This window comes from Eschscholzia californica, unplaced genomic scaffold, assembly GCF_041429995.1.
Source record: "Eschscholzia californica isolate CP2 unplaced genomic scaffold, dmEscCali1.0.p SCAF_3, whole genome shotgun sequence".
Taxonomy (NCBI): Eukaryota; Viridiplantae; Streptophyta; class Magnoliopsida; order Ranunculales; family Papaveraceae; genus Eschscholzia; species Eschscholzia californica.
In genome coordinates, this window is record NW_028238420.1 from 39,790,512 (window position 1) to 39,817,686 (window position 27,175).

The 27,175-nt window shown below is 35.9% G+C and overlaps 3 protein-coding genes across 5 annotated transcripts; 1 reads left to right on the top strand and 2 right to left on the bottom strand.

Moving 5' to 3' along the window:
- The first annotated feature begins 1,092 nt into the window (after positions 1–1,092).
- LOC147550220 (sulfite exporter TauE/SafE family protein 4-like) lies at positions 1,093–5,886 on the top strand. Of its 3 annotated transcripts, none has more exons than XM_086670771.1 (13): positions 1,093–1,466; positions 2,993–3,275; positions 3,357–3,516; positions 3,622–3,822; positions 3,917–3,978; positions 4,069–4,117; positions 4,204–4,259; positions 4,365–4,451; positions 4,522–4,572; positions 4,651–4,890; positions 5,103–5,196; positions 5,310–5,450; positions 5,609–5,886. In XM_086670771.1, the coding sequence occupies exons 2-13, from the start codon at positions 3,066–3,068 to the stop codon at positions 5,686–5,688; spliced, it is 1,431 nt and encodes a 476-aa protein (XP_086526897.1). In that variant the 5' UTR covers positions 1,093–1,466; positions 2,993–3,065; the 3' UTR covers positions 5,689–5,886. The 3 variants fall into 3 exon arrangements, 2 of the variants coding, with proteins under 2 accessions (XP_086526897.1, XP_086526898.1); XM_086670772.1 differs by having other exon boundaries at positions 1,175–2,493; positions 2,534–3,275; XR_015238168.1 differs by having other exon boundaries at positions 1,222–1,466; positions 5,368–5,450.
- Positions 5,887–7,299: 1,413 nt separating this feature from the next.
- Positions 7,300–15,738, bottom strand: LOC147550221 (sequence-specific DNA binding transcription factor). The gene is made up of 2 exons (XM_086668438.1): positions 14,024–15,738; positions 7,300–8,208 (listed from the first exon to the last, which is right to left on the bottom strand). Exons 1-2 carry the CDS (start codon positions 15,605–15,607, stop codon positions 7,426–7,428), a joined length of 2,367 nt encoding a protein of 788 aa, XP_086524564.1. The 5' UTR covers positions 15,608–15,738; the 3' UTR covers positions 7,300–7,425.
- Positions 15,739–17,925: 2,187 nt separating this feature from the next.
- LOC147550222 (UDP-D-apiose/UDP-D-xylose synthase 2) lies at positions 17,926–21,590 on the bottom strand. The gene is made up of 9 exons (XM_086670072.1): positions 20,914–21,590; positions 20,718–20,810; positions 20,518–20,625; positions 19,234–19,348; positions 19,009–19,142; positions 18,815–18,916; positions 18,634–18,726; positions 18,385–18,520; positions 17,926–18,304 (listed from the first exon to the last, which is right to left on the bottom strand). The coding sequence occupies exons 1-9, from the start codon at positions 21,178–21,180 to the stop codon at positions 18,189–18,191; spliced, it is 1,164 nt and encodes a 387-aa protein (XP_086526198.1). The 5' UTR covers positions 21,181–21,590; the 3' UTR covers positions 17,926–18,188.
- Positions 21,591–27,175: the final 5,585 nt, after the last annotated feature.

The window sequence follows — 27,175 nt, forward strand, 5'->3', positions numbered from 1 at the left end:
TTCACTCATTCTTCCAATAGGAAAGGGAAACCTTAGTTATTGTATGTTTTGGTTGCTTGGTTCAGTCACTCGGTCAGGATTAAGGGTGGGAAAAAACTCGCGGTCCGGATCCGTCTAGAAACCGCCAGGTGTCCGACACTCTACCCGTCTGGATCACCAATTTTAGTCAAACAGTCACGAACAAGAATTTCTAATCGGCCTTCCATCCGAGTCCGATCGAAACCCGACCAGTCGGTATAGAGTACTTTAAAGTTTGGATTGTATATAGATAGTAATTGTTTAGCTAATAAGGTTAGCATTTAGGTTTCCCACTTGAACCTATGCGCATTACTAGACTAATACCTACATTTCTCTTATTTATAAAGTTTTGGATCTTTTTTATCTCAAAGAGTTTACAATGCGAAAATAAGATATTATAACAAAAATAAGTTTTGTTCTCTGCAATTTTGTCCTATATCACCAGTGGTAAAAAAAGTGATTGGAGTTACTTATAAGAATTGTGAGATAGAACTCACTTTGTTGGCCTTCAAAGTGGCTTCTGCTCTAAGGTAAAATTTTATGAGTACATTTATAGACACCTGAAGAAGAAGAATAAATGGTTGTACCCGGCAGGGCCGGCCCTGGGCCTAGGCGATCCAGGCGCCCGCCTATGGCTCTCAAATTTGGGCCCCGATTTATATAACTATTATATATATATAGATAATATTATTAAATGCGTTATTTTATGCGCACATACATAAAATATGTTTGGGTAGTAGAGTTTGTGGAGTAGTTGATTAGCGAACATAAGTAATTTTTTTCCTGCTAAAGTATAGGGGCCCCTATCGATACGTTCGCCTAAGGCCCCCCAAAAATCAGGGCCGGTACTGGTACCCAGTTTTGAATAACCCGATGATTGGATTGCCCGACATATCAGGCGGACACGGGCGGGCAGCAGACAACTCAATTTTGTCAAGTGCCCACCCGTTTTGTCCGGTAGTCGGAGCGTGTTTGTTCCGCCAGGATAGTAGAAGTACGTGTCTGCGGACAGTCCGTCCCATCTGTATCCCACCCCTAGTCAGGGTGTAGCCATTAATGGTCCATTTTAATGCCGAGTTGGGTTACTATCATATATGGTATATGGATCCCCTGTTTCTCTCTTTTCTTCCTACTACTTCGTTTTTCAAAAGATTCCAATTTCCTTTCAATTTAGGAAACCAAACCGCCAAAATTATCGTAGTCGTTTTATAAAGAACCACCATCCAAATTTGCGTCTCCTCCGTACTATCACCAAATCAATATTATCTTCTTCAAATCAAACCCCCAATCACTTCTCTCTCTCTCTCCCCCTCTCCCTCCCCTCCGTCAGCATTCACATGAAAAGATAAAAACGACGGAGGAGAAGACGAGGGCGGGAAGATTTCTTTAATTTCCAGAATCTCTCTCTCTCTTGGAATCTCTCTTTCTCTCTAGAAATCTCTCTCCAGGTATGTACTTTGTAGTTTTCTAATGAGTTACTTTTTTTTGTTCTTATTATTGTTGGTATTTGATTCAAGATATTTGTAGGCCAAGGATTGTTCTTTTCCCCCTTGTTTTCGATTGAAAGGGGATGCATCTATTTACAATCTTTTGTACAAGAGAGATTAGTCAATTTCCATGTGCTTGCGTTCGTCAAATGGATTACTAGACTATGTGCTAGATACGTGGCGCTGATATTATCACAATACTTAATTGGAGGATCCTTCAAGAAAATACCAATATCTATGAGAATGTGTTGAATCCAGGCAAGACCAAACGGATTATTTGCTAATACCTTATATTCTACTTTTGTGTTTGATTTAGGAACAAATGGATGTTTGTTAGGTGACCAAGCAATAATAAGAGAGTCTAGATATACACAAAAGTCTGTCGCAGTATCATAGATAATTTAGTATCAGCGTCCCCGACCCAATCTGAGTCAAAATAGGCATGAAAAGGTGATAAATAGAAAAACATAAAATGTTCTGTGTTCCAGTAGTTTTCGAAAAGAAAAATAAGCTTCGACCTAAAGTGCCTTTTAAGTATTGTAATATCCTCTTAACTGCAGTAAAATGTACATCAGTAAGAGGATGCGTAAACTAGCTAACCTGATTGAAGGAATAAATGATACAGGAAGTGTAGAGATAGGTAATGCAATGCACCTTCTATACTTCTGCAAAATGTAATATTATTAACATCGCCTGTGTTCCCTCTCGTTTTTATTTATTTTTGAAAATCTAAATGAATAATTTTCCTCCTTAATCAAATATTAATAGGTTTGCAGCTAATAAATGACAGGTTTTGAGTCTATCTTCTCTTGCTACACCGAAAATAACATTGAATCATGATACCTGTAAAACTAAAATTTTAATCGATTACCTTTAAGTAGATATTCATAGGAAATAAATAGGTCGAACTGTTGGCAGTGAATCTCAAAGATGTTTTATACTCTTACATATGGAATTTGGTTGTATTAGACATGCATATTATACATCAGCTGGATAACTTTTTTTGTCAAAATCTTTAGTGATTCTAGCACTTCCGTTTTTCGAATGACAAGAAAGTCAATAGGTAGAAAAATCACTATATTTTATGAGAGAGAGAGTGAGAGAGTTTGGTTGGAGATATGTTATTAGTGTGAGAATAGTCCTACCTGAGAGAAGAGTTATCTAGCAACTAAGAATATAACGTCTAGGTTCTATCCGCTCATTGTCAATTGGTTTAACTTAAAGAAAATGAGTTAAGGATTGGTTAATGAACAATGATAACTAATGAGTTATCTAAATCTGCCATTTGATATTGCTGATGTTTTCACTCGTGAGGCACTGATAAATCCAAGTTGGCAGTTTCAGCTTCCTCAGCTCTCCCTCCTCTGCGACAATATATCATACATCATCATCTCTCTCTCTCTCTCTCTCTTTCTTTTTCTCTCTATATCTTCTCCTTTGGGTTCCATAATAAATTAACAGTTTTGTTTTTGTTGTATTTGAAGCAGAAAACTGGTTTTTCTGCTCTTCTTCTTTTGAGGAGTGGGTATACTATACTACTATTGTAGAGAAGCCGAATCAATGGGGACGAAAGGATTTGTTTTGTATCTTCTCTCAGGTTTCACCATTGCTGTTTTATCATCAATCTTCTTAATCAACAGCTCCAAATATCAAAACCATCTTCACAACCCACCTCCGTTTTCTTACTTAAATTCCATTCTAACTTACTCCGAAGATGGAATTCTACATACCCATGTTGATTGGTTCAGTAGCAATGTTAAAGTTTGGCCGGTAAGAGAATCCCTTTGTTTCAAGTTTCAATCACCATGTGAGAGAATTTTTTTGAATTTTGTTGAGTTTGGGTTTTTACAGAAACTGGAGTTTAATTGGAGAAGCGTTTTGGCAACTGTAATTGGATTTGTGGGTTCAGGTTTTGGTACTGTTGGTGGTGTTGGTGGTGGTGGGATTTTTGTTCCCATGTTGAATTTGATTGTTGGATTTGATACCAAGTCTGCTGCTGCTCTTTCTAAATGTAATTTGAGAACTACCCATCTCTTTCTCTCTCCCTTTACCTCTGTCTCTCTCTTCTTTCTCTCTCTAAATTGGGTGAATTTGGTTGCATGTTTTGTAATTGCAGGTATGATCATGGGTGCATCAGCATCATCAGTTTGGTACAATTTAAGAGTTCCCCATCCAACAAAAGAAGTACCAATTATAGATTATGATCTAGCCATGGTCTTTCAGCCTATGCTCATGCTTGGAATAACCCTTGGTGTTTCTTTCAGTGTTGTTCTTCCTTACTGGCTTATTACCATTCTCATAATCATTCTCTTCTTGGGTAAATTTATTCTTCTTCTCATTACTACTAAATCTACCTATTTTCTCTGTTTCTTTGATTTCTCATAAATACCCATTTTTTGAAATCTAATCAGGAACATCTTCAAGATCTTTCTTCAAAGGAATTGAGATGTGGAAGCAAGAAACCATTTTCAATGTAAGTGTTCATCATGAGATTTTAGCTCCAAAACAAAAACTTAGTACCCATGTTCATGGATTAACATCTTTGCTGGAAAATATTATGCAGAAAGAAGAAGAAAAGAAACAAAACTCTTTGTTGAACTCTAAAGGCCAAAGTAAGACCCTAATTTTCAATAAATGATCGAATATTTATGTTATATGAGAACAAATTATATATATATATATGGTCTATATTTTGCAGTGTATATTGATTCAGAGTATGTATCTCTGGCTCCCAAAGAAGAAAGAACAACACTTGTAAGCAAAAACAGCAACTTTCTCACTCTCTAATGTCTCTTATTTTATGTATAATATAGTATAAGAAAGTAAACCCATTTGGATTTAAATTCTTCAAATTTTCAGGAAATATTGAGGTTCAATCTTAGATGGAAGAGGACTATGATATTAGTGGCTGTTTGGGTTTCTTTTCTGTTAATTCAAAGCGTCAAGGTAAGCTCATATGTTCAATGAAACTATTACAAAGGTTTGAATTTCCATTTATTTTCCATTCTTTTTGCAGAAAAATGTAGAGATTTGCAGTTTAGGGTATTGGATACTAGACCTCCTACAAGTAAGTCTTTTGATTCATTGTTGTACGATATAGATTAAGTTCGACTATGGGGTTGCCTTCTGATTATTGTTTTTAAAGATTCCGATTTCGCTTGGTGTATTCGGGTATGGAGCTATGAAATTATACAGAGAAAGTAAGAGAAGAAGAATGTGTGGGAACAATGAACCAGTTTGTGAAGCTACCATTCAATGGAGCTTTATAGAGATTGCTTTCTGTGCTCTCTGTGGTCTCTTAGGTGGTACAGTAGGTGGGCTCTTAGGCTCAGGTGGTGGGTTCATTTTGGGCCCTCTTCTTCTTGAACTCGGCGTTATCCCTCAGGTAAACTTTTTCGTTCGTCACTCGAGAAATGACACTCAACCAAACGTTTTGAGCTCACCCTGAACTTTAGGCATCGTTTAGCCCAAGTTCGGATGAGTAGCATTTTTCATTTAGGTTTCTCTCCGCTCGTATGTCTTTCTTGGCCAGGCCATCGAAAAAATTTTGGATGTTGATTTGATGAAATGGTGGTGATTTTTGTGTGTGCTTACTAGGTTGCTAGTGCCACTGCAACTTTTGTTATGATGTTCTCATCATCCCTTTCAGTGGTAGAGTTCTACTTTCTCAAGAGATTCCCTATTCCTTATGGTATGTCACTACTTTCTTACACGAAAAAACACTTACATATATATAAGCGGTCTCTCTCTATATATATGGTTCTTAGTGAGGACGATCATATTATGTTATTTCGCCTTTTGCAGCATTATATCTTATAGCAGTTTCTGTTGCTGCTGGTTTTTGGGGACAATGTCTCGTTAGGAAAATCGTTAAAGTGTTAAAGAGAGCGTCAATTATCGTTTTCATTCTCTCAGCTGTCATCTTCACGAGCGCTCTAATAATGGGTACTTTTTTTATTCTTTGAAAATGAATGAAATTTTTATTGCAGAGTTGAAATATTGCTCGAAACTTTTATCCTTCAATCTTAATTGCTTAAAATCACAATTTTTTACTAGAATTGAAGGTATATACTAACTTTTATCGTCTACCTTTTTTCTTTCAGGTGTTGTTGGGATGGAAAAGAGTATTAGCATGATACAACGGCACGAATATATGGGGTTTTTGAACTTCTGCAAAAATTAAACATTGTATTTGAGGTCGTTGCGATTGAGAATATTTTTTTTACTCAATGTCATTCATATTTTGAGATAAATTTAGAAATAGAAAGTATGTAGGCAAATTGAAAATGAGTTTTAGAGATTGGGATGTTGGAGAAAATGAAATTGAAAGTACTCTAGTAAACTACTATATGGAAATCCATCATACAATTTTGTTATTCTAGCTTTTCAGTTTATTTTTTGTATGAGTTGTTCAAATTATCTGTCTAACCTAGCATCTTAGAGATTGAATATTATCAGCTTCACCTGATAATTGACCAATGAATTCAGAATTACACTTGCTCAAATACTAAAATGCTAACAAAATGTTGACATAATGATGTAAAGCGCTTCCCTCTCTAACTCTTTTAGAGAGAAAGTAGACCTAACCTTTTTCTACCAAGAACAGAGCAAATCTTGTTTGATCCTTCCCGTGTCTTTAGGGGTTTGTTATAGATCCCTAACTATCATCCATCCTTTGACATCAAATCTTAGTCTATCAAGCTTCGTTGATTCGTTTATCAAGCTTCATTTAGTTGGGAGCAATGGCTAGTCATGCCTTTAAAAGACTTGCATCTCATTTGAGTGGGGGATTGCTCAGATTTCTCTACTTCACTTCTTCTCTAGATCTATCTTGTTTTCTCTTCAAATTTTATCTAACAGATCTAACACAAGTTACAGAGTTTTGACTATTATTACTAAGAATCCATGATCTCCAATTTCTCGGTCTCCGGTGCCGATGGAGAGAGGCGATGGAATTCCGACAACAACACACGTGCCCAGCAGCATGATCCTATATTACTTTTTGCTGACACGTGTTCTTTTCCTCTTAATACAAGTGGTGGGCTTTTACCCTTGCTGGGCTTGTTCCATAACTTTGGGTCAAAACAATTCTTGAGCCGGAACCAGCTAGCTTATTTTGTGGGCACCCCCTTTGACCTGGGGGAACTAAAAAGGGCTTGATTCAGAAAAAGGACTTGATTCTTATCTGTTTTAGGTATACATTTTGATCACGGTAAACTATTATTGGCTCATTCAGAAACGAATAAGATCCCTTCTATTTCGTGTAGCTTTGCTATTTCGGTCTCACATTTGACATCATTTTTTACTAAACTTGGTTCTCAGCTTAACTGGTTTTGCTAAGTCTTCCGGCATGGGCTTTGCCCGCAACCCTAATTTCCAGGTGTCCAATTATAATCTTTATCGATTGTGGTGGGACATGATTTCTCTATCGAGAGAATACTAGGGGGTAACCTTGAAATCTTCGGGTTCCACTGTGAAGAATTCTTAGGACTTTGTTAAAGTTTTGATTTTCAGTTTCCATCTTGTTCTACTAATGTGGTTCGAACTTTCTTTTTGGTTTTGAAGTGGTGGTCTTGTATTATCTCTTTCAAGTGTTGTAATCGTGCTTGTTTCATAAATAATATTACCATTACCCCTTCAAAAAAATACTAAAATGCAGGAATACCTAAAAGAAAAGAAAGAACAGAATTAACTGAATTGGACATTTTATATATGCATTCAAAAATTTAAGACATACAAAAAAAGATCTAGAAGAATAAAAGAAACAATTCATTTGTCACTCTCATAAACCCTTCTGTAAAGTGAGTCTTGTCATCTAAGATACTTCAGACCTTTCTGTTGTATGAACTCTTTATTTCTGGACAGGCTTTCTGTTCTTGAGTTTCATTAGTACTCTATATCTGTCTCTGTTTGTATAAGTTCATCCAGTCATGGATGATGGTTCAGGCCTTTTGTTCGACGACTGTTGTTGTTGATGATGAAGATCGAAAAACTCGAGCTCTTTTTGGCGTAAAAGAAGAACCATTCTATCATTCTCAAGTCTCATTCTCTCATTATTGAGTTTCAATCTTTCCATTTCCCTTTCTTTCTTCTCACTGAATTTTACCCACTTCAGATGCTGTTTTTCAAGCTCGTATGCTTGACATTGGTAGCTCACTCTTTGCTCCTCTAGTTGCAGAGTTCGAGTTCTCATCCATTGTCTTCTTTCCCATGGAGATTTTGTTCCATCTTGAAGAACTTTCATCAATTCAGAGCTGAATTGTTGCATTAATGGCGATACCGAAGAACCAAAACTACCCTTTCTTTGCCTTTTCTTGTTTACCATTTTTTCATCTTCATATTCATCATCATGACCATCTCCTTGCCTTTTTCTACGCTTCCTACCATCTTCGATCAATTCTTCATCCTCCTCCTCTTCGTCATCCTCATCATCTTCATCTCCATCATCTTCGTCTTCCCCATCCTCATCATCTTCTTCCTCATGACTCACTCCTCCTTTAACCACCATTCTTGATCCATCTGTATCCACTCTGGTTCTTGAATTAGCAATACCCGCAGCACTTTGAGATGAATGGAAGCATTTCTGTTGTTGTTGATGATGCTGAGAAGACTCAGCAACACCACCCACTGCCCCTCCACTACTACCACCACCACCACAAGCACCAGCAGCACCACCACCAATACCACTATTATGGTAAGCACACTATTATGGTAAGCACACATAATGATGTAAAGAGCTTCCCTCTCTAACTTTTAGAGACAAAGTAGATCTAAACCTTTTTCTACCAAGAACGGAGCAAATCTTGTTTGATCCTTTCCGTGCCTTTAGGGCAACTCCAACGTGATGGGGCTGGGGCTCCCAAATTCAAATTTTGGGAGCCCCAGCCCCAGCCCCTCCTTTCCAACCCGGGAGCCCCGGGGCTGGGCTCCCGGTGGGGCTGGGAGCCCCATGCTCCCGGGCTCCCAAATGGGAGCCCGGGCTGGGGGGCTCCCAGCCCCAAATATAGCCGTTGGGGGTCTCCCAACGGCTATTTTGGGGTGGATCCCCTAAAAAGGGGATCCACCCCACCTTATTTTATTTTTTTTTATTTTTTTTAATTTTTTTTTTAAACTAATTTTTTTTTTAATATTCTTATTATTTTAAATACTACTATTTTAAGTATTTTTCTCTAATTTTTATTTTTGTGTTTTTTTTTTGTGTTTATCTTTTTGAAATTATCTCTCTCGAATAATATCACATTTTAAATCATAGTCGAAATCTAATAATTTATAGTCGAAATTTAAAATCAAAATTTCTCACACATACTTCGCACACGTATAATATATTGATTTGGGAGCCCCGGTTGGGAGCCCAACGTTGGAATTGAGGAAAGCCCCGGGGCTCCCAAAATTCAAGGGCTCCCAAAATTGGGAGCCCGAGCCCCACATTGGAGTTGCTCTTAGGGGTTTGTTAGAGATCCCTAACTATCATCCATCCTTTGACATCAAATCTTAGTCTATAAGCTTCTTTGATTCGTTTTTCTCGTTGATTAGTTTATCAAGCTTCGTTTAGTCAGGAGCAATGGCTAGTCATGCCTTTAAATGACTTGCATCTCATTTGAGTGAGGGATTGCTCAGATTTCTCTACTTCACTTCTTCCTTAGATCTATCTTGTTTTCTCTTCAATTTTTATCTAACAGATTTAACACAAGTTACAGAGTTTTGACTATTATTACCAAGAATCCATAATCTCCAGTTTCTCTGTCTCCGATGCCGATGGTGAGAAGCGGCGGAATTCCGGCAACAACACACGTGTCCAACAACATGATCCTATATTACTTTTTGCTGACACGTGTTCTTTTCCTCTTAACACATGTGATGGGCTTTTACCCTTGTTTGGCTTGTTCCTTGGGCCAAAATACTTCTTGAGCCGGAACCAACTAGCTTATTTTGTGGGTGCCCCCTTTGACCCGGGGGAACTAAAAAGCCTTTTTTAGTCAAGGGTCCAAAAAGGACCTCCCTATTGTGGTTAAGAGCATCTCCAATCCCAGCCTGTCTTAGGCCGAAAAAAACCACTTTTCACCCAAAATTTTTGGCCTCAGCTCACCCTTTAAAATTCAGCTCCAACCCCAGCATCTATTGAGGCCGAAAATTTGTTTATGTGTGAAATGCGTGTGTGGCGTTTTTGTTGTTGTGCGAGAAACATGTGTGGTTTTGTATATATACAGAACACGTGTTTGAACTATTTTTGAAATAAAAAAAAATTTCCCAAGATTGAAAAATTATTTGGGGACCGACACTTTCATGGGATGTATTTTAATTATTAATGTGTAAGTTTTTATTGTTAATGTTGGTTTTAATTTTTTAGTTATTTTTATTTCTTAAGTCATTTTTAATTTTTTAATTTTTTTTTTTTATTTTACAAAAAAAAAATAATTTAAGGAACATCTAGCCGTTGGATAATCCAACGGCCAAGATCAGCCCCCAATGTGACCGTTGGGTCCCCAAGGGTCACTTGGGGACAGCTTTTGTCGCCCCAGGCGACTGGGCCTGGAGTGCCGGGCGGAGGCCATAAATTTGAATTTATGCCCTCCGCCCGGCTGGGGCTGGAGATGCTCTAAGAACCAGGGTAGATATTAAATAAGGATGAGGTCCAATGAGTCATCGACTGGTGGGCCCGAATTTAAAAAGTGCAACAAAAAAGTGCCAAATTTGTTAAATACCCTCTCTGCCCTTCGTACCTGACTTTCACGGATATCCCCATTCCTATTTGCCTTTCTCTCTCTAAAAACTTTCATCTCTGCAACTTTTTTCTCTCTCTATATTTTTCATCCTCAACAATCACCACATGAGTTTCATTATACAAGAAATTTCTACAGTTCTATCTTCTTTCTCTCTCTAAAACATTTCTACACTTTTTTTCTCTCGATAAGAACCCTAAATTCAGATTCGCAGAGATCTTGAAGCAACAAATTCGATTTAGGGTTTAAAATACCAAATGTTGGCTCTCTTTTTTACATTGACATGGTTTAAAATACCTAAGGTTGTTGTTTTTGGAATAGTTTGATTTCTTGGACGGGTTTGGTGAAAGTTTAATGGTGAAGAGATATAGAAAAATACTAACCATGATTTTTTTTTGAAAAAATCAGATTCAGTGAAAATTTAATAGGGAAGAAATTTTTTCTTTAATGGAGTTTCATGGTGAAGAAATCAACTCTGGAGTTATCCTTAACTTAATCTGCTTTTACTATTTTTTATTTTTTACTTCACATATTTGTACTGTGATTTTTCTAGATTCAAAAAATCATGTATTTTTAAATCAGATCAAAGATCTGTTAGTTTGGTCTACATGGGAAATTATATGCGGATTTTACGAGATCTAAAACAACAAATCTGGATCTAAAGTAGTGTACATTCCTCAGTTTCCGCTACATATGGGGTTATCCTTAATTTGATTTGCTTTGACTATTTTATTTTTTTACTAGGAATTCCCGCTGCACAAGAAAATTTCCGGTACACATGAAAATTCCCGGTACCTAACATCTTAAAGTTTCCTTCGAATATTTTTCTAGTGTCTAGTACATAACCAAATGTCCCGTACATTCAAACATGTCCCGTACATTCACAAATGTCCTGTACATTTAAAAATTCCTAGTTCCTGTTAAGAAGGCAGAGTACATAAAAAGTTATACTATGCCCAGTACATAAAAATCAGATTCAGTGAAAATTTAATGTACAGTACAAAGAAAAATGTCCCATAAATTTTTTTTGAAAGTAATTTACGTTTTGGAAGAAATGTCCTATAAACTATCCATCATATAAGGAGAAAATGTTTGAGAGAAAGAAAGAAGTTAAGATTGGAGAGAGAAATATATTTAAAAAAAAATATAGAGATAGAATCAAATCAATGGGAAACTACCAAAAAATATATGGAAACAAACTAATGAAAAACTACCAATAATGAGAAAAAATTTCTCTTTGTACAGTTTGTTATCAAAACGTAATTGTTACTAAACCAAAAAAAAATTCAGAAGTAATATCTATTACATATTTCCAAAAAAGAAAAGAACTGTCAGATTTTAAGAAAAAACTATACTTAAAGTTTCCCGGTGCACAAGAAAAAACTACATATGGGGTTATCCTTAATTTGGTTTGCTTTGACTATTTTATTTTTTTTACTAGAAATTTCCGGTGCACAAGAAAATTTCCGGTACACAAGAAAATTCCCGGTACCTAACATCTTAAAGTTTCCTTCGAATATTTTTCTAGTGTCTAGTATATAACCAAATGTCTCGTACATTCGAACATGTCTAGTACATTCACAAATGTCCTGTACGTTTAAAAATTTCTGGTTCATGTTAAGAAGGCAGAGTTAATAAAAAGTTATACTATGCCCAGTACATAAAATAATTTCCGGTACACAAGAAAATTCCTAGTACAAAAAGTGTCTAATACATAACTAAATGAGTGGTACATAAAACAATTCCTGGACCACAAAAATATTTCCAGAACAAAAGTTTCTCGTACATAACCAAATGCCTAGTACAGAAAAAAAAATTCCTGGTACACAAGAAAAATCTCAATACAAAGTGTCTAGAACATAACCAGATGGTCAGTACATAAAATAATTCCCTCTAAACAAGAAAATTCCCCGTACAAAAGACAATTCCTAGTACAAAATTGTCCAGTAAATAAAAAAATGTACAGTACAAAGAAAAATGTCCCATAAATTTTCTTTGAAAGTAATTTACGTTTTGGAAGGAATGACCTATAAACTCTCCAGCATATAAGGAGAAAATGTTGGGAAACTACCAAAAATATATGAAAACAAACTAATGAAAAACTACCAAGAATGAGAAAAGTTTCTCTTTGTACAGTTTGTTATCAAAACGTAATTGTTACTAAACCAGAAAAAATTTAGAAGTAATATCTATTACATATTTCCAAAAAAGAAAAGAACTTTAAGATTTTAAGAAAAAACTATACTTAAAACAAAAGAAAAAAAAATCACAAAGATATAAAGTATTTGAAGAGGAAGAGAAAATATTTGTAGAAAGAGAAAAAAATTAGTTTAGATTTGACAGAGAGACAGAGATGGAGAGGACGACATTAATGTAGAGAGAGAAAGTGGAGAACATAGTGTAGAGAGAGAAACGTGAAACACTGGATTTATTAATGGCATTTCTGTAATTTCGGGTGGCAATATATGTAAATAGGAATAAAAATTTAGTTATTGTTGTAATTTCCCCCAATGATGTGACTGGTGGACCTGCCCCTCATTCTTTATGGGTTGTGAGCCTGCTTCTTGTTTTGGAGAAAGAAACGGACCTTTTGCCCAACCCCTCAACTAAAAAAGGCTTGGTTCTTATCTGTTTTGGTATACCTTTTGATCTCGGTAAACTATTATTGGCTCATTCAGAAACGAGTAAGGTCCCTTCTATTTCGTGTAGCTTTGCTATTTCGTTCTCACCTTTGACATCATTTTTTACCAGTCTTGGTTCTCAGCTTCACCAATCACCATTTGCAGATCGACTGTAGTTTCTAACTGGCTTTCCTAAGAGCATCTCCAATGCAACACTCAAACTCCAAATCTTAAAGTGCCACATCGGATTTTTTAGAGTTTCTCTTCAAAATCCATCTCCAATGCAACACTTAATTTGGATCTCTAAAGTGAGGTGGCGGTAGTTACTTTAGAAATCCTTAAGAGGACACTCTAAATTTAGAGTGTCCTCTTGAGGATCTCTAAGTACCACATAAACAAATCAATTAACTTTATACTAAAATGTAGCTTTTTAGAGTTTCTCTCAAGTGTTTCATTGGAGAAGGTTTTTCAATAGAGTATCTCTAAATAGCCACAACTAGGAAAGAGACTACTTAGAGATCCATTTTTCACACTGCATAAGATTTTTAGAGTTTTTCTCGAGTCTTGCATTGGAAATGCTCTAAGTCTTTCGGCTTGGGCTTTTCAGGTGTCCAATTATAATTTGTATCGGTTATGGTGGGACATGATATGATTTCTCTATCGAGAGAATATTGGGAGAGTAACTTTGGAATCTTCGGGTTCCACTTTAAAGGTTTCTCAGGACTTTGTTAAAGTTTTGATTTTCTGTTTCATCTTATTCTACTGGTGCGGTTTAAGGTCATGTTCTTCGAAGTATCTCTCTTTTCCTCCTACTACGGAGGAGGATGTCTTCTGTCGAACACACGGAATGGAGGTAAAATCGTGCTTGTTTCATAAATAGATTACCCCTTCGAAAAAAATACTATAATGCAGGATTACCTAGAAGAAAAGAAAGAACAGAATTAACTGAATTGGACATTTTATATATGCATTCAAAAATTTAAGACATACAAAAAAAAGATCTAGAAGAATAAAAGAAACAATTCATTTGTCACTCTCATAAACCCTTCTGTAAAGTGAGTCTGATCATCTAAGATACTTCAGACCTTTCTGTTGTATGAACTCTTTATTTCTGGACAGGCCTTCTGTTCTTGAGTTCCATTAGTACTCTATATCTGTCTCTGTTTGTATAAGTTCATCCAGTCATGGATGATGGTTCAGGCCTTTTGTTCGACGATTGTTGTTGTTGATGATGAAGATCGAAAAACTCGAGCTCTTTTTGGCGTAAAAGAAGAACCATTCTATCATTCTCAAGTCTCATTCTCTCATTATTGAGTTTCAATCTTTCCATTTCCCTTTCTTTCTTCTCACTGAATTTTACCCACTTCAGATGCTGTTTTTCAAGCTCGTATGCTTGACATTGGTAGCTCACTCTTTGCTCCTCTAGTTGCAGAGTTCGAGTTCTCATCCATTGTCTTCTTTCCCATGGAGATTTTGTTCCATCTTGAAGAACTTTCATCAATTCAGAGCTGAATTGTTGCATTAATGGCGATACCGAAGAACCAAAACTACCCTTTCTTTGCCTTTTCTTGTTTACCATTTTTTCATCTTCATATTCATCATCATGACCATCTCCTTGCCTTTTTCTACGCTTCCTACCATCTTCGATCAATTCTTCATCCTCCTCCTCTTCGTCATCCTCATCATCTTCATCTCCATCATCTTCGTCTTCCCCATCCTCATCGTCTTCTTCCTCATGACTCACTCCTCCTTTAACCACCATTCTTGATCCATCTGTATCCACTCTGGTTCTTGAATTAGCAATACCCGCAGCACTTTGAGATGAATGGAAGCATTTCTGTTGTTGTTGATGATGCTGAGAAGACTCAGCAACACCACCCACTGCCCCTCCACTACTACCACCACCACCACAAGCACCAGCAGCACCACCACCAATACCACTATTATGGTAAGCACACATTTCCCTAAAGAATAAGTGCTTAGAATTAAGCAACTTCTTCACTTCTTCCTTCATTTTCGGCGTAATATGATCCATAGACTCAAGTAAATTTTGATTCTCCACCACTCTACAAGCAGTTCCCTTTCCTAGTATATCATTAACTCTCTTATACCTCTTATTAAGATCATTAAATTTATCTTCACATTGTTGTGGAGATACATAAAAACCTTTCTCCATCATAGCTCTTGATACTGATTTCCACTTGCCCTTTTTCTGCAAAAGTCCACCACCTGACTTCTTCTTACAATTATTACCAGATTGATGATCATTCCCTTCTGAACCAACATCATCTCCAACATAAAAAACCACCATTATCAATAACCTAACCATATTGTCAGTCCATTTCACTCTCTGCCATGGTGAACCCCTCTTCCTCCCATCACCACCACCACCACCACCATCATCAGCTGTCAACCCATGTTCTTCTTCATCACTTAATGCTATTTGCTGTTGTTGTGGTTGTTGTTGTGGTTGTTGTTGTTGTTTGATCTTGTTGGTGAATGGGTAAGTAACTTGTTTGACAGATTGTTGAGTTTGGGTTTGTGGGTCAGATTCATGAGTTGAAAATGTCACCATCTGGTGTTGTGGTTGATGACTTGAGAATGGGTTCTGGTTTTGGAGATTTTGTAGTTGATGAGGATGAGGATGATTTTGATGATGAGGATGATTTTGACGATGAGGATGATGTAAAGGCATTTCTAACCCTAAAACCCCAGAACCCATTCTAGGTAGAATTCCACTAGGAATACTATTGGCCTCCATTAAACCCAAAACAAAATAAGAAAAGAAAAGTACTAGTTTATTCACTATCTTCTAGCAAAGAAAGATAAGATCATAAAAATGAAATTAAAGGGTTTTAGCTTTAGGGTTTGATTTATCTTCTCCGGGACCAACTGAATTAATAAAGACACAGTTTTTGATAATCTAAATCAAACTAAAGATAAAAATAAAAAATAAACTCAAAATGAGAAAACTCAGAAAGAGATTATTGAAGAAAGAAATATCAGAACCTGGTTTGGGATTTGAAATTGAATCTAGGGTTTGATTGACTACATCTGCTGCTTGATTTGCACCAAATGAAAACCTCTTGGTCTGAGACACTGGTGGGGACAAACCACCAGAACCTGTATTTAGAGAGAGAAATGAGAGAGAAAGCGGATTTAGAAATACACGGCGGAGGTAAAACAGCAGCTGGTATTGAGAAAAGTGGTTTTGAGATTAATGTTATAGTACGCACGATTGTACATTAATATCTTACATCCAATTATACACACCATACGATTACGTCTGTTTTTTGTTCAAGAAGAAACGAGACCAGGCCCTAAACGATTTTATCCTTACAGATGAGGGAGGTTGGTCACTCATAGTGAAAATGTATACGTGGAGCTTAAGAGAAGATAGTTTTATCAAAGTTTTGATGTACCAAAGGATAAGGAAGAATTTAATAATTGGGAAAACTGCCCATGGTTTTGAGGGTAAAACCGGTGGTGCCAAAAGTTGGTATAGAATCCACGGTTTCGAAGGTATGTTTGTTTTCAGTGGTTTTCTGTTGCGTGTTGGTATAGAATCCGACGGCTTATTTTCTTGCAAATTTACATCTCTAGGTGGTGTAAGATTACTCCAGAGGCGTTGGATTTGTATATTTGTAAATTTAAATCTCTAGTTGTCTCTTCTTTCTCTTTTTTATTTTTTGTCGTTGAAATATTCATTTTCGTTGTAAAGCAATCCCACATTGGTGGTGAGATGGAGTGCGGTGCTCCTCTTAAGAGGTTAAGCACCCTTCCCTAGTGAAACCTTTTAAAACTGTGAGGCTCAGGTGTGTCAAAACGGAGAGTATCACTAGCAGTTCGGAAGACTGGTCTGCACCATCCTATAACACGTTATCAGCACGTTCGCTCTAATATGATGTGGTTTTGGGAAGGCGTGGTGAGATGGAGTGCGATGCTCCTCTTAAGAGGTTAAACACCCTTCCCTAGTGAGACCTTTTAAACCGTGAGGCTCAGGAGTGCCAAGGCGGACAGTATTACTAGCAGTCCGGAAGGCTGGTCCACACCATCCTATAACAATCTCATATTTTTTTGATGATTTTGGAAATCTTTTTTCGGAGGATTTATTCACAGATGTATCATTTCTTTCTTTTTCCAAGTGAATGAAAATTTGAATTGAGATATGCATTAAACCGAGTTAAAATTCAGAATACCTTGTCTGTACAGTCTAAATTGGAAGTACGGAAAAAGATCAAGTGAAATGTCCGTCCAAAACTTCAATACATGTGATTTTACGAAGCCCAACTTTACCCCATTTGTAAAGGCATTTTTTCTATATTCTACGCCGATATTTTTGAAAAATAAGGAAATTTTTCGTACAAAGTTTTGATTGGAAAGAATTTTTTTGTTGTTTCTTTCAAACTGAACCAAATTTTGGGAAAAAAAATTTCTTCTTACCTTCGCACCACCATTAACTCCAATGACCCTCCAACACTAATTCCGGCCAACTGCTCTTCATCCCTCTCTCCCTCTATCTATCTGTCTCTTTCTATTTTTTCTATGTTCCTACGAAGGAACCATTCTCTTCGCAGAAATTTAGAGAGAGAAGATAGAGAGAGGAGAGAGAAAGAGAAAGAGGAGAGGGAGAGAGAGAGAGAAGAAACAAAGAAGCCGCCGCCGGCCAACTCCGACCGACGACTTTTTTCAGGCGATTTCAAGGGTGAACGGAATACTGAGGCATGTAGCTACTAATAGGTTTATAACAAACTAGGCCAGCTACAGACTATAGGAAAGATAGAGATATTCTCCTTGCTTGCATACCTTTTCTTACTTCTTTTCCTTTCTTACGCTCTTCGATAGAAGACAGATTCGATTAGCTACCTTCCTTAAAGAGCTAAGAGTGAGGTTAAGGAGGTTAGCTACTAAAGAGAGAAAGAGCGTTTGGTTTATGTTTTTTTGGATTTTACACCTTCTCCGGAAGCTTTTCTTGTTTCCCCAAAGCACCCACCATATTCCAATATGATCTTCAAAGTAGATTTCACATTAAGAAACTGGGTGAATCTATCGTGCAAAATAAGGGAAATATAATGGGGGTTAAAAAAGACTGAACGTCTTATCAAAATATACCCATAGCAGCAAACGAATATAGAGAGTACAATTATACAACATGGTCTTTATGGTTTCGACACTATAAATTTGTAATATAGTATTACTACGGATTTGCTTCTAGCGTAGATTAAGAACAAAAAATATTATGAAGGTTCATGATATCGATTGAAAAAAGAACAAAAAGAAAAGAATAGGTCTCCTTCCCAACCTGCCAAACTGGAGCTATTGATGGTATGATTGATCACGCTTTAGCTGGATGCAACTGGTTTTGCAATAGCTTGTTTTACTGCTTCGGCATATGTCGTATGTTGATATGTAAGTGTTGATTCGAGCAAGTCCCATAGAGATGTCTTAGGGTTCCAACCTGCAATACCATGTTAAACGACTTGATTTTCTGTTTCCAAAAGAAGAGATATACAGACTAGTGAGAGAAAAAGTATATACCAAGTTGTCTGTTGATTATTGTCATGTCTGGGATTCGCTTGTCACTGTCATCATATCCTTCGCCATAGAATTCTTTAGAGCTCACGTCAATGGTGGGTACCTCTATACTGGGTTCTCCACTTACCTTGGAGTAAACCTGAAGAATGCAAAAAAAAAAAAAAAAAAAGCATATAAGTTTAAGACAAGGAGAAAAGCAAAATCTTATCTCGACTACCACATGAATACAGGAGAACATTTGTTTGCACAAACCTCTGTCATCATTTCTGCGAGTTGCTTTACAGTAACTTCATTGTGGGGATTTCCCACATTGAATATCTGACCATTTGCTCTAGCTGGATTTTCCTGAGAAAACAGTACCCGTCAGAACATTGGATTTTCAGAAATTACAGATACTAGAAAACTGATGTTTACATCAAGTGTGTTTACTTACTATCATCAACATAACAGCTTCAATAGCATCCTTGATGTAAATGAAGGTCCTTTGTGACTGACCACCATCGACAAGCTTGAGTGGCTCTCCACGTAGGAGATTCTGTGGAAATGAGATCAATAAAGGCGATTTAAAGAGAAATGCAAAATGACACGTACATGTATATATGGTAATTACGAGAAAATGTTTCTTACATTACTGAAGCATGCAAGAACACGAGGAACACCTTCACTTGGACCATCGACACCGGGGATGAAATCCATTCTTGGGCCTATCCAGTTGAAGGGTCTAACTATAGTGAAATCCAGACCATTTTCTGCACCTTCAGCTGTAATTGTATAAAAAGAAAATAGCATATCAGGAATGTGCGTAATTGTAGTTTCAGGTGTTCTTAATCTTGTTAATTAGGGTTTACCCACCATAAATGAGCCTCTCAATCAATTGCTTTGCACATGCATAAGACCATCTCTGCTTCTCAATTGGGCCAAAAATGCAAGGGGATGCATCTTCTTTTAGGACGTAAAATTCAGGATCCTGTTGCATGTCAATAATGTGAGCTCACAAATGATGAACCCTGAATTTATTAGGTTTTAAATGCCCGTTCTTTTTTTCCTCTTCTACACAATGACGGAACATCGAAAAGACAGGCAAACTTAGGTTATCGGTATACAAGAGGCAGTAAGGCACATCACTTAATACAAATACGTGGCCAAACAACTGTACGATTTTCATTGGTTATTTGCCTATCCTGGGAACTGAAAGCATTGGCAGTGTCAAAGCCTAGCTTCTATAAAAGCTGAACAATGTGATCGAATTGGAACAACATATACTGCACAAGAACCATTCTCTCATGAGCATAACACTCCTATTATAAGGTATAGAATCGACTCTAAGTTCGTCAATCAACTCTATGCTGCTCACTAGGCAACCTTCACATTTGTGTTCAATAAATATGAAAACGAGGAAGTTCTTTCAGCATTTATTAGATCACTAATGAGCAGTCTTTCTTAATATATCATCCCTTTAAAAGAAGAAATTTAACGAGCAGAGTCCAATAAATGGACCTCCAAGTGACCTAATGGACCTAAACAAACAGTTGATCAACTACGCAAGTCTCAAGTTTGTCACCAGGTTTTTAAATCTCCTTAATGTTCTGCGCTAGACAAAATTCGAAGTTTAACACAATTATATCTTACTCATACTTCTGACATCAAGTACATATTGACTTTCAATGATTTATAGATCCTTTAATTTCATAAGTAAACTACATTGCTCTTTGAGAGACAGACTCGATCAGGAAAGTCCGAACCACATAAGAGAAGGCTTCTAAATTACCTAATTTGACGAGTATTAGTGACTCATGCATCTAAACTCAATCCGTACGTTATATATCTCCTATAAAAGGCATTTCTTTTGTTCGACAACCAAGATAACCTCATTTTAGCCAATAATGTGGTATTAAAGAAGCTCAAATTCACACAATTGAAGAGTTCAATTCCAATTTTTAACAATCAAGCAGAAAACCACAGAAATTTTCCTATAAATTATTCAAAGTTTCAAACTACCAAGTTACCAACCAATTAAACAATAAACTAGATATTGTTGTGTAATTCAAATAGCATGACCTAAAATCTTCCTAGAGAAGAAATGACATTAGAATTTAAAAAGATTGCGTAGATGAAAAGAAAGACCAAAAAGGTTACCTCACGTAGAGGATGATCCTTAGGAAGAAAGCTTCCAATTGTTTTTCCATAAATTTCACAGGTAGAGAAATGAATGAGACGTTTGTTGTTTTCCGAACAGTACTTAACCTACAAAATCGTACACAATTCACATCCAAGAACAGAAAGATGTCGAAATAAATCAAAATTCTGAAAATCGCGAAAGAGAAAAGGAAGTTTACCACAGGAAGTGCATCAATGAAATTGCTGTATATAGTGTCAAGAGGACGAGTATTATAGTCAGCCGGTGTACAAATCGCCGCTAGATTTATAGTCTAAAATGCAAAATTATACAATATCATCAAGATCTAAAGTTCTAGATCAAACAAATTAAGAGAGAGAAAGGATAATCTAGAGAGAGAAAGAGAATAAACATACCAGATCTGCCATTTTGATGAGTCCTTCAAGCCTAGAATCATGTTTAATATTAATCCGATGAAACTGGATCCTTCCAGACCAAGGTAAACTATTAGGTTCTAATAGATGTTTGATCTTGTCATTATAAACATCAACAGCTAACACAGTATGATTAGTCTCCGACATTATCTTCTCACAGAGATGAGAACCGATGAATCCTCCAGCTCCAATCATACAAATCGTTATCGTCTTAATCGGATTTCCATCCAGATCTACTCTTCCCGCCATTTTTTCCGATCGTGATTTATCTCTCTTACCAAATGTGTGCCGGTGAAGATAAAAATGAAGAAATTACAGTTGAACCAGAAGAAGAGATTTTTAGAGAGAGAAAATTGAAGAAGAAAATGATGATGATGTATTTAAAGGAATCGCTGAGTAAATATTGTGACGCACCGCCGCTCCTCAGCCGTTCGGACCCCATCTATTATTTGCAAGACGAGATCGTTATTGTACTCCTCAGGGGTACTATTTCTCTAGGCCTTACGCCGTTAGGGCGATCGAGATGCGACATATGTCGTTTTTAATGCGTGATCAACGGTGTAGATTTGAAGAGAGTAGATTTTTCAGCTTTAAGGATATTTCTTTTCTTCTTTTTTTTTTTTTTTTTTGTTAAACTTCTTTTTCTTTTCTTAGTTTCTGACTTCTGAGTATCAGGCTATCAGTGCATGTGAGTGGACTTCGAGGTAATGAGCTGTTTGTCAATGTCGCCACGTGGTCCAAACCAAGATACTTTATGTGTAATTCCCGTTTAGCCCTCGAGTCCTTTGGGCCCTCACTCCTCAGTCGGTTTGCCCACGTCAAATAGGCCCTATTTTTGGAGCCATTTAAAGGCTCAATTCAATAAGGGTAATTTGTCTACAATTGATAGCCCAAGTGGTTCTAAGAGCATCTCCAATGCAAAACTCCATCTTAGAAATTCAGATTGCCACATAGGATTTTCGAAGTTTTTCTTAAAAAATCATCTCCAATGCAAAACTCAACCAGAATCTCAAAGATGATGTGTCGAGGGTGGAATAGAGATATCTCAAAAAGACACTCTATTTCTGGAGTGTCCTCTTGAGATATCTCTAATTGTTCAACTCATCAATATTTAAATTTCAACCAATAGAAATCAAATCTACGTATATTTTCAATATAACTAATTATTTTCTTACAAAAATAACCATGCCACATAAGTAAAATAATAAAGTTTAGAGTTTTGCATTGGAGACATACAAGAATTGAGGATCTCTATTTTTGCCAACTAGGAGTGAGAATCTCAATTGGAACTCGACATATAAGACGAATAGAGATTTTTTTGAGTTTTGCATTGGAGATGCTCTAAGGTGTTAACATAAACTCTAGAAATCTCTTGAGGTCCCAGATTCAAATCCCAAAGAAGGTGAAATCTTTGGTTATTTAAATTGAGATTATGTAGGTATTAATAAAGTTGTTGGACTTCAAGCCATTGTCTTTGTTGGGTTATAGCCCGCTGTTGTTAATGTTTGAGTGCGCAGTTATCGAGCTTATCACATCTATGATGTATCAAATGCCAAATATCACGACGTACGTAGATCGTAGTCGTCTTCCAAAAAATCGTCTTCCAAAAAAAAAGAAGAATAAGGGTAATTTTAAAAGCGCTCTCCAACAATAGTCTTTCAAAATAAAATTCGGAGATAGACCGTGAAGGAAGAGAAGCGCCAAAAACACTTTTTGACGACGGTTATGAAGTTTTTTATTTAATAAACGCCATGACTATTTGAAGTGGGTCACTCAGTTGAGGGGGTCTGTCAGATCGCCATTCAATCCAAAATTGGGTGCGTTTATCCAAAATTTTAATCCAAAAAGCCTAGAAGATAAGAAATCAAATTAAAAAAGAAAAAAAATCTTAGTAGTAGAAGAATAAATGGAAGAATAAATCCAATCACAAGTTAATGGAAGAGGAGATTGTCTAAAGAGAAATGATACAACATGTGAAGACATAGCCGACCTTGGGTAGATTGTCGACGTGGCTTGCCATGTTGGCAATTTTGCTCAGTTGTCCCCTGTCTTTGGCTCCTCCATCCTTGAATTTAAATACAGTCTCTAGCAGGTTTTTCACTTCAGTTTACCTTCCTCTCAGATTTCATCTTCACCGTTTGTTTGGAAGTCATGTCGACAATTTTGCACACTTGGCTCGTGTCTTCGGCTCCTCCATCCTTGAGTTTAATACATTCTTTAACAGATTTTCCACTTCAGTTTACCTCTCAGATTTCATCTTCACCGTTGATTTTAATGTCCCAGATCTACTAAACTTGTACTAGAATAACCTTCACTACTCCATTTACTACCCGGGATTTTTTTATTTTATATAACTTATTTTTCTTACACAGGTTATTTTATTTCTAAGAAGGACTATATTGTAATATAAGGGAAGAACTTCTAGACAATATAAATAATAAATAAGGGTGTTTGTCCCAGTCAGCATTTTTCCCTGTTTTATATAGTAGATAATAGATTTTCTTAGATAGGTTATTTTATTTCTAAGAAGGACTATATTGTAATATAAGGGAATGACTTCTAGACAATATAAATAATTAAATAAGGGTGTTGTCCCAGTGAACATTTTTCCTTCGGTTTTATATAATAGATATACGACATAAATTCCCTTGTTGAACTCTATACTCATTATATAATTACTGGGAAAAGATCAAGTATCAAAAAGAAAATTATAAAAACTCAATGTATTTCATACTTGGGAGCACCGATGGAAAAAATCAAATTAGTTTAATGTAGAAACTAATCTTCCTCTACAATAATCGGTTACTATATTTACCTGCAATCAATCCGTTTTTATGATGAGTTTTGATTGTCATCAACTTACTTCTCATAACTCCATTGTTGCTTTCAACAAAAAAAAAAAAAAAAAAAAACTCCATTGTTGGATTAAGAAAAAAGTATTTATTAAAGAATAGTACAACAAATTAATGCCAAGCGACACTTTGAGAGAAACCAAATCAATCATCAGACATCAATAGACAAATCCATCTTATTTCAACTCAAAGTGCTAAAGGTAAATCAAGCGAGGATATAAATACAAAGTAATTGAGTCCGGCAACCTAAAAACCTCAAGTTCCTCTAATCCAGAAATTTATGTACATGTACAACAAAAGTTGAAACAAAAAAACTTCAACTAATTTTCTCTTCGCATAATGCGATAATAAACAGGTTATCATTAGAAGGCTTGTACTTAACCTCATCAACTTTCCTACTTAGAGATTTATACTGCTAATCATGTACCCTAAAAAAAAATTATATAGAAACATTAGAAGCTTGCTTTGTACCATTACTCTACATAGATATACAAAGAACAAAAGAAAAAGGAAATGTCAACAAGCAACCTAAAATAATGAATAACAAGACTATACAATAGTGAACACCACAAAGAGCCAAATAAAAGAGCCAAATAAAATTTGTATTAAGCATAAGCCAAAACAAGTAAAGTAGAGATAACATGAAAGAAAAGAAAGTACTCAAAACATCGACCATATCATCTCTATGAAACTCACTAAAAATATAAAATGACATAGATTGTTAAAAAAAAATCTACAATTTAATTTAATCTGTTTTAGGAGCTCCATACATCCTTCTGTGATTTATCACATTCAGACGTTGGAGCGATGATATCCATAATTGCAATTTGCAGACATGTAAAACTCTTATTTCCGTAAATTCAATAAACTACAAACAAACTATATATAAAACTACCTAAATATATTCACAAAAGCAAAGAAATGGAAGAAAAATACATGCATACCTTTGTCTGAGATCCTTAGCAAACATCTGATAATTTTTTTTTACTATGGTGATATCATTTCAAAAGTTACTGAAAAAACACATAAGCAAATCTAAAACTTATTATACTAAGACAATCTAAATAATGAAAAATCCCAAACAAAAGCTGAGATTATACATTGTTGGGATGATGTTACCTGCAATTAAGGATAAACTAAACATACAAAATCCAAAGTTGAGAGAGAAAAAAGGAAACATAAGATATCAAGAAGAGAATAAGAACCATACCTACATATCGATTTTGATACATTTTCTTGTTGCCACATTAATATGAGATCTTCTACCTAAAATAGGATAAATATAATAATTACACAAATTTCTTTAAATGCTAGTTGAATGCAACAAACAAAATCCAGGAACACCATATGCCTTCGTAAAAATAGAATAACAAACAAACTTTAGAATGAAATACCTAAACTGATACTATATGTTATTTTCTTTAATTTGGACCAATTCGAATGCTAATTGAAATCTTATCCTTAAGCTAAACCAAACACGGCCAAAGTGTAACAAAATCAAATGCAACCAAAGCAACATAACGGAAGATTTATTCATTTGTTGATTAAGTAGCTCCATTGGCCGTGTCCAAACTATGTGACATCATAGCTAGGAAGTGGTGAGAGCCGCAAGGCCATAGATTGCATTTAGCACTTGCAATAAAATTATTTTTATCACCATCTATTGCATATGTTTTATCACTTACAATAAAATCACAGGAAGTGGGTGATGTCATAGCTATATGTTTTAGTATTGTATTTTGATCACTTACACTAAAGTCATATTTTTACCTAGTCGACCTTCACCAAAGTTGAGTTGTACTTTCCACGCATGACGGTGCAAGATAAGGTCTCAAGTTAGAAACGTCGAAGCATCACTTCCTACACCAGTTTCATCTCTCACTGTAACTCTGTAAGTGACCTTTGACATGATATGATTCTTTCTTAAATAAAGATTTTGGTTATTCTTGAACATGGGTTGGAATTAAATTCTTTCAGTCTAACAGTGATAGACACCAATTACTATAAAAATTGTTGATGTTCTAATGGATATGAAAGATGCAGAACCATATACCCTGATGAAGTGTATAATCTCGATTAATTAACAAAGAAGTAGAGAAGGATATAAGCTTATACCTCGACATTGCTCGCTTCCCATAGCCTATGCACTCCATAATCCACCGCTTGTAACAACAAAACTATGTCACTAACTTCAACAAAATATTTAAAAAACCAAAACCAAACTAAAGATTAATATCATTGAGTTGTTAAAGAGAGAATAGATTGGCCTGATTAAGTAACAAATTGAATACAATTTAGCATTGTGATCTAAACCCGATTTTTCTCCTCCTCGAATCAAATCGATACAAAAAATCTTCATGAATTGATGGCTTAGGATGAAGAGAGGTAGAACCCTTCTTTAGATCAAGAAGAACGAACCAGCAACAAACCCTAGTTGACTGGAGGATATGAATCCATTAGAAAAGTGTTCAGAAGCAGAAATACCTATGTAATATTATACCAATAAACTTTTCCTCTTCTTATTTCTTTCTTTCCGCAACTCAGAATAGAGATTGAACGACATCTCCTCTCTTTCTCTCTCTATAACTATGTTTCCCTTTCGAAAGCAAAAAATCATAACTTTCCTTACTTTTTCTTTTGAAATGAAAACCTTACCAAATTAATGAGAAAAAAAATAGAACGGTTGGAACTTGGAAGGAAAGTTCCAATGGTGGAGGAAGGAGGGTTTGTTACTATTTAGCTAAGGAGCATGTTGTAAATGATTGAGGACTTCTAAACAATACACATAATTAAATAAGGGTGTTTGTGCTAGTCAGCATTTTCCCTCCTGTTCTATTACATAGACTAGGTATAGCTCGTGCCCTTAGGGCACGGGTAGATGCTTATCACATCATAGGAGGTTAAAATTAAAAGCCATGTAGAATCATATAGAAATACTATATACATCAAAATTACTCCATAATGTACTCCACGTGATAGTCCGTAAGAAAATTGAAGATTGTTAATTTTGATCAACTCTCAAATGAAATGGTGGTACAAAAAGTTTTGCAAATTCTGGAAGGAAACATAAAAGTACTTTATTATACTGCATTACTTTCAACCTCTAAAATGAAAATAAAAGGTAAGCACATCATTTGATGGTTTAGCTGAAATAGATGGCTTGGAAGCAAGTGAGAGCCCATAGACTCTTCTTTCCTTATCTTTCACTTTAGTGTTTTCTTTGTTCTTTCTACTTGGAAGAAAAGTTTATGGTATTCTGTTGCTTCAGACTTCGCTTTAACAATCATTTTCTGCTTCTCCTAAATTCTTGCTCGCTGTCTTTGTACTGTCCATAGAGTAACTAACTTCTAGGAGCTTTATTGAACATATTACTTTTTTTTTTGTTGACAGTA

Bases quoted from the DNA above. Each gene is read 5' to 3' on its own strand.
- LOC147550220 (XM_086670771.1), top strand. From the start codon at position 3,066: ATGGGGACGAAAGGATTTGTTTTGTATCTTCTCTCAGGTTTCACCATT. The intron at 3,979-4,068 runs GTAAGTGTTCAT...AATATTATGCAG, and splicing joins AGCAAGAAACCATTTTCAAT to AAAGAAGAAGAAAAGAAACA. The intron at 4,260-4,364 runs GTAAGCAAAAAC...TCAAATTTTCAG, and splicing joins AAGAAGAAAGAACAACACTT to GAAATATTGAGGTTCAATCT.
- LOC147550221 (XM_086668438.1), bottom strand. From the start codon at position 15,607: ATGGAGGCCAATAGTATTCCTAGTGGAATTCTACCTAGAATGGGTTCT. The intron at 8,209-14,023 runs TGAACTTATACA...TTACCATAATAG, and splicing joins AACCATCATCCATGACTGGA to TGTGCTTACCATAATAGTGG.
- LOC147550222 (XM_086670072.1), bottom strand. From the start codon at position 21,180: ATGGCGGGAAGAGTAGATCTGGATGGAAATCCGATTAAGACGATAACG. The intron at 20,626-20,717 runs GTAAACTTCCTT...ACGATTTTGTAG, and splicing joins TCATTGATGCACTTCCTGTG to GTTAAGTACTGTTCGGAAAA. The intron at 19,349-20,517 runs GTAACCTTTTTG...GACATGCAACAG, and splicing joins AGGATCATCCTCTACGTGAG to GATCCTGAATTTTACGTCCT.